The following is a 15,441-nucleotide window of genomic DNA, read 5'->3' as shown; positions in this document are numbered from 1 at the left end:
AGAGAGAGAGAAACAGAGGGAGATTCAGACAGAGAGAGAGAGAAACAGAGGGAGATTCAGACAGAGAGAAACAGAGGGAGATTCAGACAGAGAGAGAGAGAAACAGAGGGAGATTCAGACAGAGAGAGAAACAGAGGGAGATTCAGACAGAGAGAGAAACAGAGGGCGATTCAGACAGAGAGAGAGAGAAACAGAGGGAGATTCAGACAGGGAGAGAGAAACAGAGGGAGATTCAGACAGAGAGAGAGAGAGAAACAGAGGGAGATTCAGACAGAGAGAGAGAAACAGAGGGAGATTCAGACAGAGAGAGAGAGAAACAGAGGGAGATTCAGACAGAGAGAGAGAGAAACAGAGGGAGATTCAGACAGAGAGAGAAACAGAGGGAGATTCAGACAGAGAGAGAAACAGAGGGAGATTCAGACAGAGAGAGAGAGAAACAGAGGGAGATTCAGAGAGAGAGAGAGAGAGAAACAGAGGGAGATTCAGACAGAGAGAGAGAGAGAAACAGAGGGAGATTCAGACAGAGAGAGAGAGAAACAGAGGGAGATTCAGACAGAGAGAGGAACAGAGGGAGATTCAGACAGAGAGAGAGAGAAACAGAGGGAGATTCAGACAGAGAGAGAGAGAAACAGAGGGAGATTCAGACAGAGAGAGAGAAACAGAGGGAGATTCAGACAGACAGAGAGAGAAACAGAGGGCGATTCAGACAGAGAGAGAGAGAAACAGAGGGAGATTCAGACAGAGAGAGAGAGAAACAGAGGGAGATTCAGACAGAGAGAGAAACAGAGGGAGATTCAGACAGAGAGAGAGAGAGAGAAACAGAGGGAGATTCAGACAGAGAGAGAGAGAAACAGAGGGAGATTCAGACAGAGAGAGAGAGAGAAACAGAGGGAGATTCAGACAGAGAGAGAGAGAGAAACAGAGGGAGATTCAGACAGAGAGAGAGAGAAACAGAGGGAGATTCAGACAGAGAGAGAAACAGAGGGAGATTCAGACAGAGAGAGAGAGAAACAGAGGGAGATTCAGACAGAGAGAGAGAAACAGAGGGAGATTCAGACAGAGAGAGAGAGAGAAACAGAGGGCGATTCAGACAGCGAGAGAGAGAAACAGAGGGAGATCCAGACAGAGAGAGAGAGAAACAGAGGGCGATTCAGACAGAGAGAGAGAGAAACAGAGGGAGACGGACAGAGAGAGAAAGAGAAACAGAGGGAGATTCAGACAGAGAGAGAAAGAGGAATGGAAGGAGAGACAGACGGAGAGAGAAACAGAGCGAGGGAGAAACAGAGGGAGACGGACAGAGAGAGAAAGAGGAATGGAAGGAGAGACAGACGGAGAGAGAGAGATACAGAGGGCGATTCAGACAGAGAGAGAGAGAAACAGAGGGAGACGGACAGAGAGAGAAAGAGGAATGGAAGGAGAGACAGACGGAGAGAGAGAGATATAGAGGGCGATTCAGAGAGAAACAGAGGGAGAGGCAGAGGGAGGAAAACAGAGAGAGAGATAGATATAGAGAGATAGAGATAGGCTAATTGATGCTGGTAAATTATTTAAGTGAATCCTTTAACCAACTGGTAGCAACCGTCAAAGTCATGTTCCGATTACTGTGTCACCATCTCCATGGCAATGATTGGAAATATTCGCGTCCATGTGACTATAATGTGCTCAGACTCCATGACAACCACTGCCAGTCAGTTAAAACTGCAGACAGAACGATTTTGAGAACTCAAAGGTGGCACTGGCCTCCAGCTGTAAGTGCTGATGGGTAAGTGGCGGGCAAAGGTGAGAGTCTCGATGGGGAAGAGGGGCAAAAGAATCTCAGAGCACACATGTATCAATCACTAAAGGTTGCACGACAAGGTTGCAAAGTCAGGGAATAACACAAACCCAAGGATTTAATATCCAGTGGGGTAGAATTGAAAAGTCATGAAGTTTTGTTAAAGTAGTATCGAATCTTGGTCTGACCACACATGGTTCTGGTCAACAGTGGGTCTTCCCCCAGGGTCAAGTATCCCGGGGGTGGAAGGTCCCGTCCGTTGGGTTTTGCTGGCCAGCCAGAAGCTGGCAGCTCTTACTGTACGCACCTACCCCAGGTCTCAGATCGAAGAGGGACCCAAGTGAGTGATGGTGGGAAGAGGTGGGGAATTTTGAGGAGGAAGTGGGTGGAGGCAGCTTGAGCAGCCTTCAGCAGCCCCCCCCCCCCCCCCCCCCACGTCTTCCCAAAGCCCCGACCGTCGATCAGGCAGTGAGTGCCTTCTCACAGAGGATGGCACGGGCAGCACAGTGGTTAGCACGGCTGCCTCACAGCGCCAAGGTCCCAGGTTTAATTCCGGCCTGGGGTGACTGTCTGTGCGGAGTTTGCCATTTCTCCCCGTGTCTGCCTGAGTTTCCTCCCACAGTCCAAAGATGTGCAGGGTAGGTGGATTGGCCACGATTAATTTCCCCTTAGTGTCCAAAGGGTTAGGTGGGGTTACAGTGTTACGGGGAGAGGATGGAGGCGGGGCTTAAGCTTAAGTGGGGTGCTCTTTCCAAGGGCCGGTGCAGACCCGATGGGCCGAATGGCCTCTTTCTGCACTGTAAATCCGATGATTCGACGACCACTCCCCCCCTACCTCCGCACTCTCCCCATCTTGGAGAGCCCGCAAGCAAACATGTCAGGGTTTGTTTAGCGATTTCTCCCATCTGCTGATAGGTTATCATAGAATTTACAGCGCAGAAGGAGGCCATTCGGTCCATCGAGTCTGCACCGACTCTTGGAAAGAGCACCCTACCCAAGGTCAACACCCCCACCCTATCCCCATAACCCAGTAACCCCACCCAACACTAAGGGCAATTTTGGACACTAAGGGCAATTTATCATGGCCAATCCACCTAACCTGCACATCTTTGGACTGTGGGAGGAAACCGGAGCACCCGGAGGAAACCCACGCACACACGGGGAGGATGTGCAGACTCCGCACAGACAGTGACCCAAGCCGGGAATCGAACCTGGGACCCTGGAGCTGTAAAGCAATTGTGCTATCCACAATGCTACCGTGCTGCCAACTGCAATGCGATGTGCTTAAGTGGGCATTAATTGTCCACTTACGAACCTAAATTAGCGGCAGGGCGGGAGGGCCGTCCCGCTATGTACTTAATCAGGGCAGAGGCGGGAAAGTGGCAGCGACCCCACTTGTCACCCTCCCGCACGATTGCCACCCCACCGCCAAACGCACTATGGGGGGGTGGGGGAGCAAGAAGAATCTGCCCCATATTCTAAATAGGAGATAGAGGCAGTGGAGAGGGTGCAGAGAAGACTTACAAGGATGATACCAGAAATGTGTGGGTAAACGTATCAGGAAAGGGTTGACAGGCTGGGGGGCTGTAACGGGGACCGAATAGAGGTGTCTAGAATTGTGAACGGTTTTGATAGAGAGGAGACAGAGAGAATGTTTCCACTTGTGGAGGAAGACCGTAACTAAAGACCATCAACATAAGATAATCAGAAAGCAATCGAATGGGGAATTCAGAATAAACCTTTCCACCCAGAAAGAATGTAGAACTCGCTACCACACTGAGTGGCTGAAGCAAATGGTACCAACGTGCAAGAGGAAATTAGAGAAACAAATGAGGGAGAAGGGAATAGAAGGTTACGATGCCAGACTCATATCAGAAATATGGGAAGAGGCTGGAGTGGAGCACTAGTACGCGCTGGATGGGCAGAATGTACTTTGTCTGTGCTCTACGCCCTATGTAATCTGATGCAAAACACCCCACACTCCCAATTTTGAGCCTATTACAATCAAATGAGCACTACAACACTTTTCAGAGTCTTCATCCAACAACTTGGGGCACACTGGGCTAAATTGCTGGCTTTTAAAGCAGACCAAGGGAGGCCAGCAGCACGGTTCAATTCCCGCACCAGCCTCCCCGGACAGGCGCCGGAATGTGGCGACTAGGGGCTTTTCACAGTAACTTCATTTGAAGCCTACTCGTGACAAGAATCTATTTTCATTTCATTTCATTTGTGAATGCTGTGGTCAGATTTCACCAAGTGAATCGAGATTATCGCAATGTAAACACTTACTTGTAGGATTCATGGTCAGGCACTATCCTGGCCACCGCAAGGAGGGGGCCCACGGGGTCCTTCAATGGTTTCTCCATAGCGCGAAGCAGAACCTGAAAGCGATGTGAAACCAATTGGTAACAGTTACACGGCTAATGCAATATCCCCTTCGATCCTGAAACCTCGTCTGGACTCCGTAGCCCCGTGGGTTCATCACGAAAAGTTGATTGCGTGTTTTTGGCATTCTGTGTTAGATTTCCAATTGCCTCTCAGGCCATCTACTTCGTCAATCTCCAGGAAGACCTCGGGGGGAGTGGGAGGGCGAGGTGGGGGGGGGGGGGGGGGGAGCAGGGGGTGGGGTGGCCATCCCGTCCTCTTTGTGAAACTCGCCAGGCCCATGCAGGGTAAGATTCGCAAGCTCAGGGTTACGAACCATGGCCAATGATGGAACCCGTCAACTTTGAGTGGTGATGGCTGAGGATTGAGAATTTCGAGGGATAACGGCTGCCTACAGGTGGAGGAGGAGCCTTTTGGAAGAGGATTGGTGCTCCCTTTGAGTACACAAGAGGAAGGCAATGGCAAGCCACCTCCTGTAGCCTTTTCCCTGGTCACACTGCTCATTGAAGTTGAAACGGGGAGGGTCTTCGGGGCAACTGAAGAGGAAAACGCAGAACCTCAAGGTATGGCGGGATGAACTGACGACCTTCCCTTAGAGGTAATCACTATGACAACTCCATCAATCTACGGCCTTTATGAAGCCCTCGCATATGGGCCCCAATTTTTTTTTTTTTTGGAAATGTTTTTTATTGAGTTTTCATATTTTATATCCAACGAATTCCAAATTATTAGAAAAAGACACGCAAAAATTAACATGTATATTTACAGGCAAGCATCTTCAAAATAACAACTGTGGCCACCCCCTTTAACTGGCTTACATATTTTACATTCCCCAATATGGCCGAGGCACATGTTTATAGGCATTTATTTACAATTTGGTTTTGGGCCTTAGCTTGCCATCAGACTGTCGCTTGCCGCTTTGTCCTTCCTTTTTTTTGGGGGAATAATTTTTATTCAAGTTTTCAACAACAGATTTTATCACAACAGAGAAAAACAGTAACCCCTCCCCTCCAATATAAAAACAATAAATTAACAAGAAAAAGAAATAAGCATAAAACCATGAGAACAAATCCCCATAACGAACCCGTAGCCCCCCCCCCCCCCCCCCCCCCCTCCCCTCCCCAGCTACCTTCCCCCGATTCCCGTCCATTTTCCCCTGATTCTTGGCCACCCGGCTATTCTTCGTTGGCCACAAACAGGTCCCGGAACAATTGCATGAATGGCTCCCACGTTCTGTGGAAGCCGTCGTCTGACCCTCGGATGGCAAATTTGATTTTCTCCATTTGGAGAGGGGCCCCAATTTTAAGTAGAGGGACGTTTGAAATGGGAGCGGTTCTGGGCAGATGGGAATTGAACCTCCTCTGCAGAGTTCAGAGGCTACCTTGATTCTCACGTGTCCTTTAAATGGCGCTGTGCTGTCTCTCTAGGGAGACTCACAGGAGTGGCTTCATGGCCAGTGGGAGTGGGAATTGGGACAATAGGGGTTGCCATGAGGAACCAGACAAATGGTGCCAACTTAATGGTGGTTATGGGCGGGGGGGGGCGAGCTAGCTCAGGCGCAAGAGCTGAAGGAAAGGGGGCAGGGGGAAGGCAGCTGGGAAAGGCCCAAGGATTCCTTATAGGCTGGGGTCGACAGGGAATTCATTCGAGCCACCCCCTCTAGCTCTCCTGTGATGTTATCAAGCCCCAAAATGATAAGCAAGGCACCTCGCTCTGTCTGGACTAACCTGCATCAAAATACTGCCTGGTTAAACTGGGTGGAAATGCAGCTCACTACCCACCCACCCCATTCCAGCACCATTTTCAGGAACCCCTCCCCATCCCATCCATCTCAGGTGTAAAAGCCTGTGTGATGACATGTGTGCGTACAACAATAATGTATATTTATATAACACCGTTAGCGAAATGCCCCAGCGTCCTTCATATTAGGATGTTATAAAAGGCTGATAATTAGCCACATCATTTTGGTTCAGGTGATCAACAGACTGGTCAAGAGCTCGGTTTTGAGCAGAAGCTTAAAAAGCGAGGTGGGGGGGGGGGGGGGGGGGGGTTGTAGAGAGGGAACTCCAAGGATCGGGATCGGGATTGGTCCGGCCAACAATGGTGCAGCCATTCTAATTGGGCCGTTTTGGTGTTCCTGCCAAGACTCTTTCCCACCAGAAGCCGGTTGGGAATGGCTTTGGGAATCTATCCTCAGCTTCCCCATTGCTGTATTGGTGGAATGGCCACGGTCAAATCTTCCCTTCCCCATCTCCCTCGTCCGTGCTCCCCTGAAGCCGATGGCAAGCGTTACAGAGCCGCGGGGGTCGATCGGCCGCCGACCGTCGCGAGGGTCCCCCGTCAGCCTCGCAAAGAAAAGATACCGCGGGCCAGCTTAAGCATTGGGCGGCACGGTAGCGCAGTGGTTAGCATTGTTGCTTCACAGCGCCAGGGTCCCCGGTTCGATTCCCGGTTTGGGTCGCTGTCTGTGCGGAGTCTGCACGTTCTCCCCGTGTCTGCGTGGATTTCCACCGGGGGGCTCCGGTTTCCTCCCACAAGTCCAGAAAGACGTGCTTGTTAGGTGAATTGGACATTCTGAATTCTCCGTCTGTGTACCCGAACAGGCGCCGGAGTGTGGCGACTAGGGGGATTTTCACAGTAACTTCATTGTAGTGTTAATATAAACCTATTTGTGACACTAATAAAGATTCTTATTATTATTCTTCAGCCGAGAGGGCACTTTGTGACAGAATCTGCAATGCTTTAAATGCTTTGGTTGCCACGGCAGCACAGAAGTCATCAGGCATAGGCCCGGAGCTGGGAGGGGAGGGGGGGGGGGGGGTAGAGGCGGGTGCTGAAATCACACCGTGGGTACACCCACACACACACACACACACAAGGCCGAACATGTCTATCTCAAACTCTTCCCTCTCCGCTATATTTTCAGGAGTCATTAACCCAGCATTTGAAAGGAGATAAAACCTGCACTGAAACAGGGAAGAGGGTTCCATGAACCTGGCGTGTTTTAATAATCAGCCTCCTCCCCAAATGCACACATTAATAATGATATCCTTTGAGTGACATACACTCTGTTCAGATGTCTAAATACGTGTTTCGTGTCATTGCGTCTGTGAGTAAGGTCGGGTTATTGCGCACAAATGGAGTAACGTGGGTTACCCCAGGAGTCCTCCCCTCCCCTGATTCATGTCAAAATCACATGTCACATCCTTAACAAAAACAAATAAATCTTTTGCCCCCCCCCCCCCCCCCCCCCCAAACAATCCAGGTCCCACCTCAAAGCCGGTGAATGCGAAGTCTTCTTGACGAGGGATGACGCAGCCTTTTCGAACGATGGTGATGTAGAAGCGAACGCCAGACGCGACGCCAGGGTGGGGCTGGGGAGGCGGAAAGAGACAGACAGGAAATTTCAAGACACCCTTGGGCACAGGGATGAATCCCACCGCGAGTCCGAAAATGAGAGCCTCGTATTATTGGCAATCCAGGATGAATGAGCCCCAAAGGTGAAGGGGAAGCCATCTTGTTGTCACTAATACTCACTGTGCAAAGGATAGCGGAGGTCAGTCGCGTAGATGAATCCAAGGGGCAGGTGGACAAACAGATGAGGGAGAAAGGAATAGGGGGATATACTATTAGGATTAGGCGAGGTGGGGGTGGGTGGAGGTTTGCGTGGAGCATAAACACTAGCATACACTATTTGGGCCAAATGGCCTGTTTCTGTGCTGTACATTCTATGTAATGTTGGGTTCCCATGACTTGAAAAGAACCCCACCATTGTGTGTTAAAAACTTTATCCTTATTGCTATTTTGTTTAACTGGGCTTTTCTGCTGGTCAAAAGAAAAGATGGCTGCCACGAGTCACCTGACCACAGGCTTTGCCCTTTTTCTGGGAGCTATACCCAAGGGGTGTCGAGAACAAACAGATTCTTCTCTCAGCTCCTGGATTTTCATACTCCATTGTACAAACCCTTTGTGTAATCAACGTAAGCAGAGGAAGTGCAGCTGAACTGGTTCCCGCATCGGAAAAGAGGGAGACCGAAACTTATTATGTTGGAAGAGGTGCTAACCACCACCTCATCTCTCTCCAAAGGAGGAAGAATGGAACTCTGGCCAGAAGCAGAGAAACTCATTGTTAAGCTGCAATTAACCAGTAATTGGCCGTGTCACATGACACAAACCTCTGGCCTTTTGGACAGTTTTAGTGTCACGTCTTTGGACCTCAGAGCCAGCCTGCTGCTTTAACAGCCAACTGGTGAGCCACAAAGAAACAGGTTCCCCCAGGCAGAACAACATGCCCATCTATCCTGACTCGTACCATCGCCGACAGAACCGACTCTGTCTGCGTGTGCCTACTTCACCTTGCTGCATCAGCCCTTACTGAAAAAAGCTAATCCTACAACTCCTGTCTTCAGCCAGCTGACCTTGAAAGCTTACACGGAAAAACTCCTCATTGGACTCTGGAACGCATGTGAACTAATATTAATTTCTGCGGTTTCTTGTAAAACTCCTTTTCTCTATCCCCCCCCCCCCCCTCAACCTCCCCTCCCCTCCTTTACTGATTGTGTGTCTGTGTGCATTGAATGGAGTTGCTAACACCCCTTTACTGGGTGTTGAATGTGAAAAATAAACTAACCCTCCGAGTTAATCCTAACTCGAGTTTGCTGTGGATTAATAGTGAATTAAGTCACAAACCGAGGGGTGGGGGAAACACGAATTTTTAGAAACTAATTCAGAACATTTGCTTACAGACGGGCAGGAAGAATAAATAAATGCAGTCTGAATGTTTCTCCCCTATCCTTAACAGTAATTATAAATCAGTATTGAGCCTCTTCAACCATTTTAGAAAAGGCAATTTCTCAGATTATTTCTAAAGCCCTTCTGCAAATATAAACTCGAGCACACTTCAGGAATCCGCAGAGAGATTGTTATCTGAAAGGTAGTCTCGCATTAAAGAAACAACTTGCCATAACAACTTGTTAACTTTGCCAACATCCCAAAGGTTATCACAAGGGAGAAGTGCATACCGGAGAGGAGAGTGGAGAGGTTAAGGGGAACATTGCGTCCTCTCTCTGCTCCCTGTCCGGAGAGAGAGGAGGGACTTAGGGCGGCAAGGTTTAGGAAGAAAGTTCCAGGGTGAGCAGCCAAAGCAGCCGAAAGGGCGAAGGATGGCAGAGTGGTTAGCACTGCCGCCTCACAGTGCCAGGGGCCCTGGTTCAATTCCGGCCTCGGGTCACTGTGTGGAGTTGGCATGTTCTCCCCGTGTCTGCGTGAGTCTTTCCCCGCAGCCCAGTAAGATGTGGTAGGCGGCCCTGCTAAATTGCCCCTTAATTGGAAAAAAAATAATTGGCTAGTCTAAAGACAAAAATTTTTTTAAAAATAAGACTTACTCCCATAGAAAGAGCAGGATAAAAGATCTTGCATTTAAATAATGCCTTTTATATCTGCAAGTCACCCCATAGCATTTTGCATTCACCTTAGAAGTGTTAACTGTTCTAAGGCAGGAAATGTTTGAGCCAATTTGTGCGCAGCATGCTCCCACAAACCACAATGAGGCAAGTGGCTAGGCCTTCTGATCTTAGTGATGGTGGTTGAGGTACAGTCATTGACCGGAACACTGGGGAGGACGTCACCGTTCTTCCTCGAATAGCCCAGAGGGGATTTTTCACATCCACCTACCTGTATCAGCTCAATGTGGTAATGATGAAACATCTGTAGGTAGGCGACAGGCACACGGTAACTGGCCAACAGTTCCTTGGTTCTGCTGTCCGCAATGTCCAGGACCACCACTGTGGGGGCCATGAGAAAAAGACAAAATGATCTGGGTTTACATTTGTGAAAGTGGTGAACTCAGGCAAAGGGTGCAGACAATTTTGCACTAATGTCCAGTGTATTTGTCTGTATCCGCCTGCCTCCAACCTATTTACCTATTTTCAGCGAGGCAACGTCCAAGTGCGGAGTGGTGTAGTGTGTTGAAAATTGCATTGTGCATTTTGTGCAAAAGTTTCAGGCCTGAAGGCTATGTTTCCTATTTTTCATCATCTTGTCACCGTTCCTTGGACAGAAACGGATATTCAGCCAGAGATATTTAGAATTAAAACTTTGCAAGCTGTTAAATGTGGATCCTTTATTATCTCTTCCTAGCAGACTCCCTCTGCTGGTACATGTGTGTATGGTAATCACAACTCAAACAAAATGAACAATTCAGTTTTCCATACACTACAGATGCCTCCTTCAATTCCATGGCCCCCAACCTGACGTCACCGGTGTCAAAGTGCCACAGCTATATCCACAGGCAACCCTGTGGAGCTGGCTCCCCCCTCCCTCCACAATGTCGGCTGGCAGCTATGTCTTAAGAGGGTATCTCACAGTGAGGCACACTCACAGTCCGCTACCTATTATGGCAGCACCCACTTCGTATGCCAGCTGCCCACAAGCCTTTGGTGCTCCCAATGCCCCCCTGACTATAAAACCCATCTGCCATCCTTAATTAGATAGATCTCCAAGGGGTAGCTTCTTAATTGGTCACCTCTGTTGCATATATTATAAATCTCAGAGCAATGCAGAGATGACACTAGTTTCTCAAGTTTATGTGCAAGAGTTTTAAAATGTCTTTGCAATCACAAAATGCCAGCCCTCATGTTTACAGCTCAGCTTCTAGTAGCTTCTGTGGCGCCAGTTTACTTTAAGCTGAGTCAATACCAAGGCTTAAGCAATCAAGCACAATGAGCATAGATCAGTTACCAGACTCATGCAATCAGGCACAGAGCAACTGAACACTTCTGCCTCCTTGTAAATCTTCTCCAGGATCCCTCTTGGCTACTTCGGTGTTCCCCGACCAGAAGTCAGCTCGACACTGGTATCAGGACCCTGGAACTAAAATTGGTTGGCACTGCTGTCTCAGGTACCCAGGTTCAATTGCAGCCTTGGGTCATTAACTGTGTGGAGTTTGCATGTTCTCGCCGTGTCTGCGCCAGTTTCCTCCCTCCCACAGTCCAAAGATGTGCAGGTTGGTTGGAGTTACAGGGTTACAGGAATGGGCAGGGGAGTGGGTCTAGGTGGGCTGCTCTTTCAGACGGTTGGTGCAGATTTGAAGGGCCGAATGGCCTCCTTCTGCACAGGCAGGATTCTATCCTACGGAGTAAGCAAAACGTGAAGTGACTCACACTTAAACCCAAGGTCTTGTTCAAACTATAAATTTTGTATCAGTATATTGCTGATATGCCAAGAATGGGTTCTTAGACATGGAATCAGAAACCAGCCGTTTATAAGCCTCACGTTCTCATGCTCAACATAAGTGACACCTTGCTGTCCAGTCTAGGCAGCTGAATCCAGATGTCATGCAAATATGTGAAAACAACGGGCAGGGAAAGTCTAAGCCTCTCCCAAATCCAAATTGCATCACAACTTTCACCGTTTTCCGATCTTTTGAACTTCATCTGACATTGTCTTGACGAACTTTGCTCCAGATCTTGCCACCCAACTATCGAGAAGTTTCGAATAACTCCCCCTCTAGTCCGTGGCCCCTAGACAAGCAGGCTGGTGTTTGGGGTTAGCCAGGCGTACAGTGTATATTATTATGGTTAGTTACAGATAGCATAATCTCGCGTTGTGAACAATATGTGATCTGGCTTAGAAACTGATTGCCCGTGATCTCTGTACAGGCATTGTACCCAATTGTGTGTCTCTGCAGCTCCTTACATCACGGGAGGGCGGGATTTTGTGCCTCATGGTGGAGGCCTTTAAGTGGGCAATTAATGCCCACTTGACAGTCTCATCCCACCACTGCTGGTATTCAGTGGGGAGCTTGCCATGTGTGGAATCCGTCAAGCAAGTCCTGTCGGAATCACTTGCGGAGTCCACGGGGGGGGGGGGGGGGGGGGGGGGGGGGGGAGGCGGCTCCCTCGTTCACTAAGTGCGCAATCGAGGGACCCGGCATTTGGTTACCCTTGCAGTCAACCCCCTCTCCCCTCCCGCCATCACCCACCTCTGGTCGGAATCCGGCAACGATCCGAGGCCTTAGGGATGGGTGTCGCACCTCCCTGGTGGTGCTGCCGTTCAATAGGTCGGCAGCTCTTGGTGGGTGGCACTTCTCAGCCTTTCCTTCACCCCAGGACTCAGCCCAGTGAACCTTCTCCTCAGGGCCCCCCTGCCCCAGAGCCAGGGGCTCCGGGTTTGAGTCCCACCTCCCCAGAAAGTGTGTCTGTAACACGGCCAAACAGGTTTGCTTTTCGACCTGGAAATCCTTCCAAAACAACTTTGGCAGTCGGGGGGGAGCAGGGGGGGATTTCCGGGGCAGCCATGTTTGCTGTGCAGTTGTGTCCCTGAAGATACAAGAACATAAGAACCAGGAGCCGGAGTAGGCACGTCAGCTCCTCCAGCCCACTCCGCCATTCAATACGGTCGGGGCTGATCTCATCGCGGCCTCATCTTCACCTTCCTGCCCACTCCCCATAACCCTGCAACCTGCTACCAATTAAATATACATCCATCGGCGGCACTGAGTCCAGAGGTGGTGATTTTTGGGGTGTCGGAAGACCCAGGAATCCAGGAGGAGAAAGAGGCAGACGTTCTGGCCTTTATTTCCCTGGTACCCCGGAGACGGATACTATTAGCTTGGAGGGACTCAAAGCCCCCGAAGTCGGAGACCTGGCTATCGGACATGGCTAGCTTTCTCTGTTTGGAGAAAATCAAGTTCGCCTTGAGAGGGTCACTGTTAGGGCTCGCCCGGAAGTGGCAGCCATTCGTCGACTTCTCCGTGGAAAATTAATCGTCAGCAGAAGGGGAGGATGGGGGTTAGTTTAGCTTAGAGTAGGGGGTTAGTAAAGGTGGGATCTGTAAGGGAGGGAGGTGCCTTTTGCACTATGTTTATAGTTTCATGTACATTGTTTATTTTGTTGTTGTTACAATACCAAAAGTACCTCAATAAAATGTTTATTAAAAAAAATATATCCATTTCCTCTTCAAATTTGTATAGTGTTCCGGCGTCTACGGCAGTACGGGTAAAAAATTACACAGATTCATGACACTTTGGGTGAAGTAATTCCTCTTCATTCCTGCTTTAAATCTGCCGCCCCTCAGCCTAAAACTATAGCTTCTCGGCCTAGAATGTCCAACATGGGGGAAACACCCATTTAACATCTACCCTTTAGCATTGGATAGCACTGTTGCTTCACACCGACAGGGTCCCAGGTTCAATTCCCGGCTCAATTCCAAGTTCAATTTGTGGATCACTGTCTGTGCGGAGTCTGCGTGGGTTTCCTCCGGGTGCTCCGGTTTCCTCCCACAAGTCCCGAAAGACGTGCTGTTAGGTGAATTGGACATTCCGAATTCTCCCTCTGTGCACCCCAACAGGTGCCGGGGTGTGGCGACTAGGGGATTTTCACAGTGACTTAATTGCAGCGTTTAGGTAAGCCGACCTGTGATACTAATAAAGATGATTATTATCTTATATACCTCAATTATATCTCGTCCCATTCTTCTGAACCACAGTGAGTATGGGCCAAAACTGTTCAAACTCTCCTCAATATAACCCCTATCTTCAGCCTCGTGACCTCTTCCAGGAGGAACTAGCGATGGGAATCAGATGCAAGTTTGTGCACCTTGTCTGCCTCAAGACACAGGGATCTCCTCAGCCTAATTCCTTAGCATTGCGGACTGAGTTCCCACTTTGGATCACTATTCTGTTAAGCTTGCAGGGTCAGTGAGTTCATATTCTTCGTGCAAATAATTTTCTGCTGGAATTGCTTTTAATCGGCTTAATCCAAAACTTCAGCCTATTTCCAGTTGTTTTATGAACAGATAGGAAATGGGTCCGTGTGAAATTTATTCCACTCTCACAGCAGCCTAAATATAAATAGTGTCCTTTTTATCTCGTCGGTTGGGTGTCCTTGAAATTTAGTTGAGGGCAAAGATTATCTTCCCATAACACTGACGACTTTTAGCTTTGATTGAGTGGGATGTAGGTCAGCCAGACCTGGAAAAGATATTGAGATTCTCACAAAGGCACCATTTTCTTCAAGGGTTGTTCAATTGCTCCATTTGACCTTCCGGCTGACTTTGGAGTTATTGTGCGTTCTGAACACTCAGAATCACAGAAAATACAGTACAGGAGAGGCCCTTCGGCCCATCGGGTCTGCACTGACACGTGAAAAACATCTGACCTATCTATCTAACCCCCCAGCAGTTGGCCCATAGCCTTGATGACTCAAGGGGCTGGTTTAGCACACTGGGCTAAATCGCTGGCTTTTAAAGCAGACCAAGGCAGGCCAGCAGCACGGTTCGATTCCCGTACCAGCCTCCCCGAACAGGCACCGGAATGTGGCGACTAGGGGCTTTTCACAGTAACTTAATTGAAGCCTACTCGTGACAATAAGCGATTTTCATTTCATGACGTGCCAATTGCTCATCCGGGTACTTTTTAAAGGATGTCCACCCTCCCAGGCAGCGCGTTCCAGACTGTCATCACCCTCTGGATAAAACGTTTTCCCTTACAGCCCCCCCCAAACCTCCTGCCTCTCACCTTGAACTTGAGTCTTGAGTCCCCTCGTGACTGACTCTTCAACTAAGGGTAACAGCTGCTCCCTATCCACCCTCTCCATGCTCCTCAGAATCTTGTTCACCTCGATCAGGTCGCCCCTCAGTCTTCTCTGCTCCAGCGAAAATAACCTAAGCCTATCCAACCTCTCGTCATAACTTAAATATTCCATCCCAGGCAACCTCCTGGTGAATCTCCTCTGCAGCTCCTCCAGTGAAATCACATCCTTCCTATAATGTGGTGACCAGAATTGCACACAGCACTCCAGCTGTGACCTCACCAAAGTTCGATACAACCCCAACATGACCTCCCTGTTTTTGTAATCTGTGCCTCGCTTGATAAAGGCAAGTGCCCCATGAGCCCTTTTTCACCCACCCTATTAACCAGCTCTCCCACCTTCAGAGGTCTATGGACAAACACTACCAAGGTCCCTTTGTCCTTCGGAACTTCCTAGCGAATCACCTCACTCATTTACAAAAACCAAAAAAAAACACCGGAGAGGGATTGCTGCGTGGCATTTCCAAGAAACAGTGGACAGGAATTTTCAAAGGGCTGTGGGGTCAGGAGCCAGCGCGGACTTTGACTTTGAGAATAGAGGTCGGTTCAAAGGGTCGGGTGAGGGTGTGTGTGGGGGGGCGGGGGGGCGGGAACCCTTGGTTCTCGGTGGCGTGAGGCAGCAGTGCTAACCACTGTGCCACCGTGCCGGCAACTGCAAATGCTCCCTTGTGTGGTGCGAGAGTGCCGCTGTCTC

At 49.4% G+C, this 15,441-nt stretch overlaps 1 protein-coding gene across 1 annotated transcript in view; it reads right to left on the bottom strand.

Annotated features, from left to right (window-relative positions):
- ccdc33 (coiled-coil domain containing 33) overlaps positions 1 to 15,441 on the bottom strand; it is a 302,969-nt gene that overhangs the window by 161,131 nt on the left and 126,397 nt on the right. Inside the window, exons 5-7 of the mRNA XM_038784192.1 lie at positions 9,833 to 9,942; positions 7,432 to 7,533; positions 4,064 to 4,155 (exon numbers count right to left, since the gene is read on the bottom strand). Coding sequence (XP_038640120.1) covers positions 4,064 to 4,155; positions 7,432 to 7,533; positions 9,833 to 9,942 — 304 coding nt within the window. The remainder of the gene's footprint in view (positions 1 to 4,063; positions 4,156 to 7,431; positions 7,534 to 9,832; positions 9,943 to 15,441) is intronic.

Source organism: Scyliorhinus canicula, chromosome 24 (assembly GCF_902713615.1).
Source record: "Scyliorhinus canicula chromosome 24, sScyCan1.1, whole genome shotgun sequence".
NCBI classification, from domain to species: domain Eukaryota; kingdom Metazoa; phylum Chordata; class Chondrichthyes; order Carcharhiniformes; family Scyliorhinidae; genus Scyliorhinus; species Scyliorhinus canicula.
The sequence above is the reverse complement of the archived record's forward strand: the minus strand, read 5'-3'. Positions and strand labels throughout refer to the sequence as shown.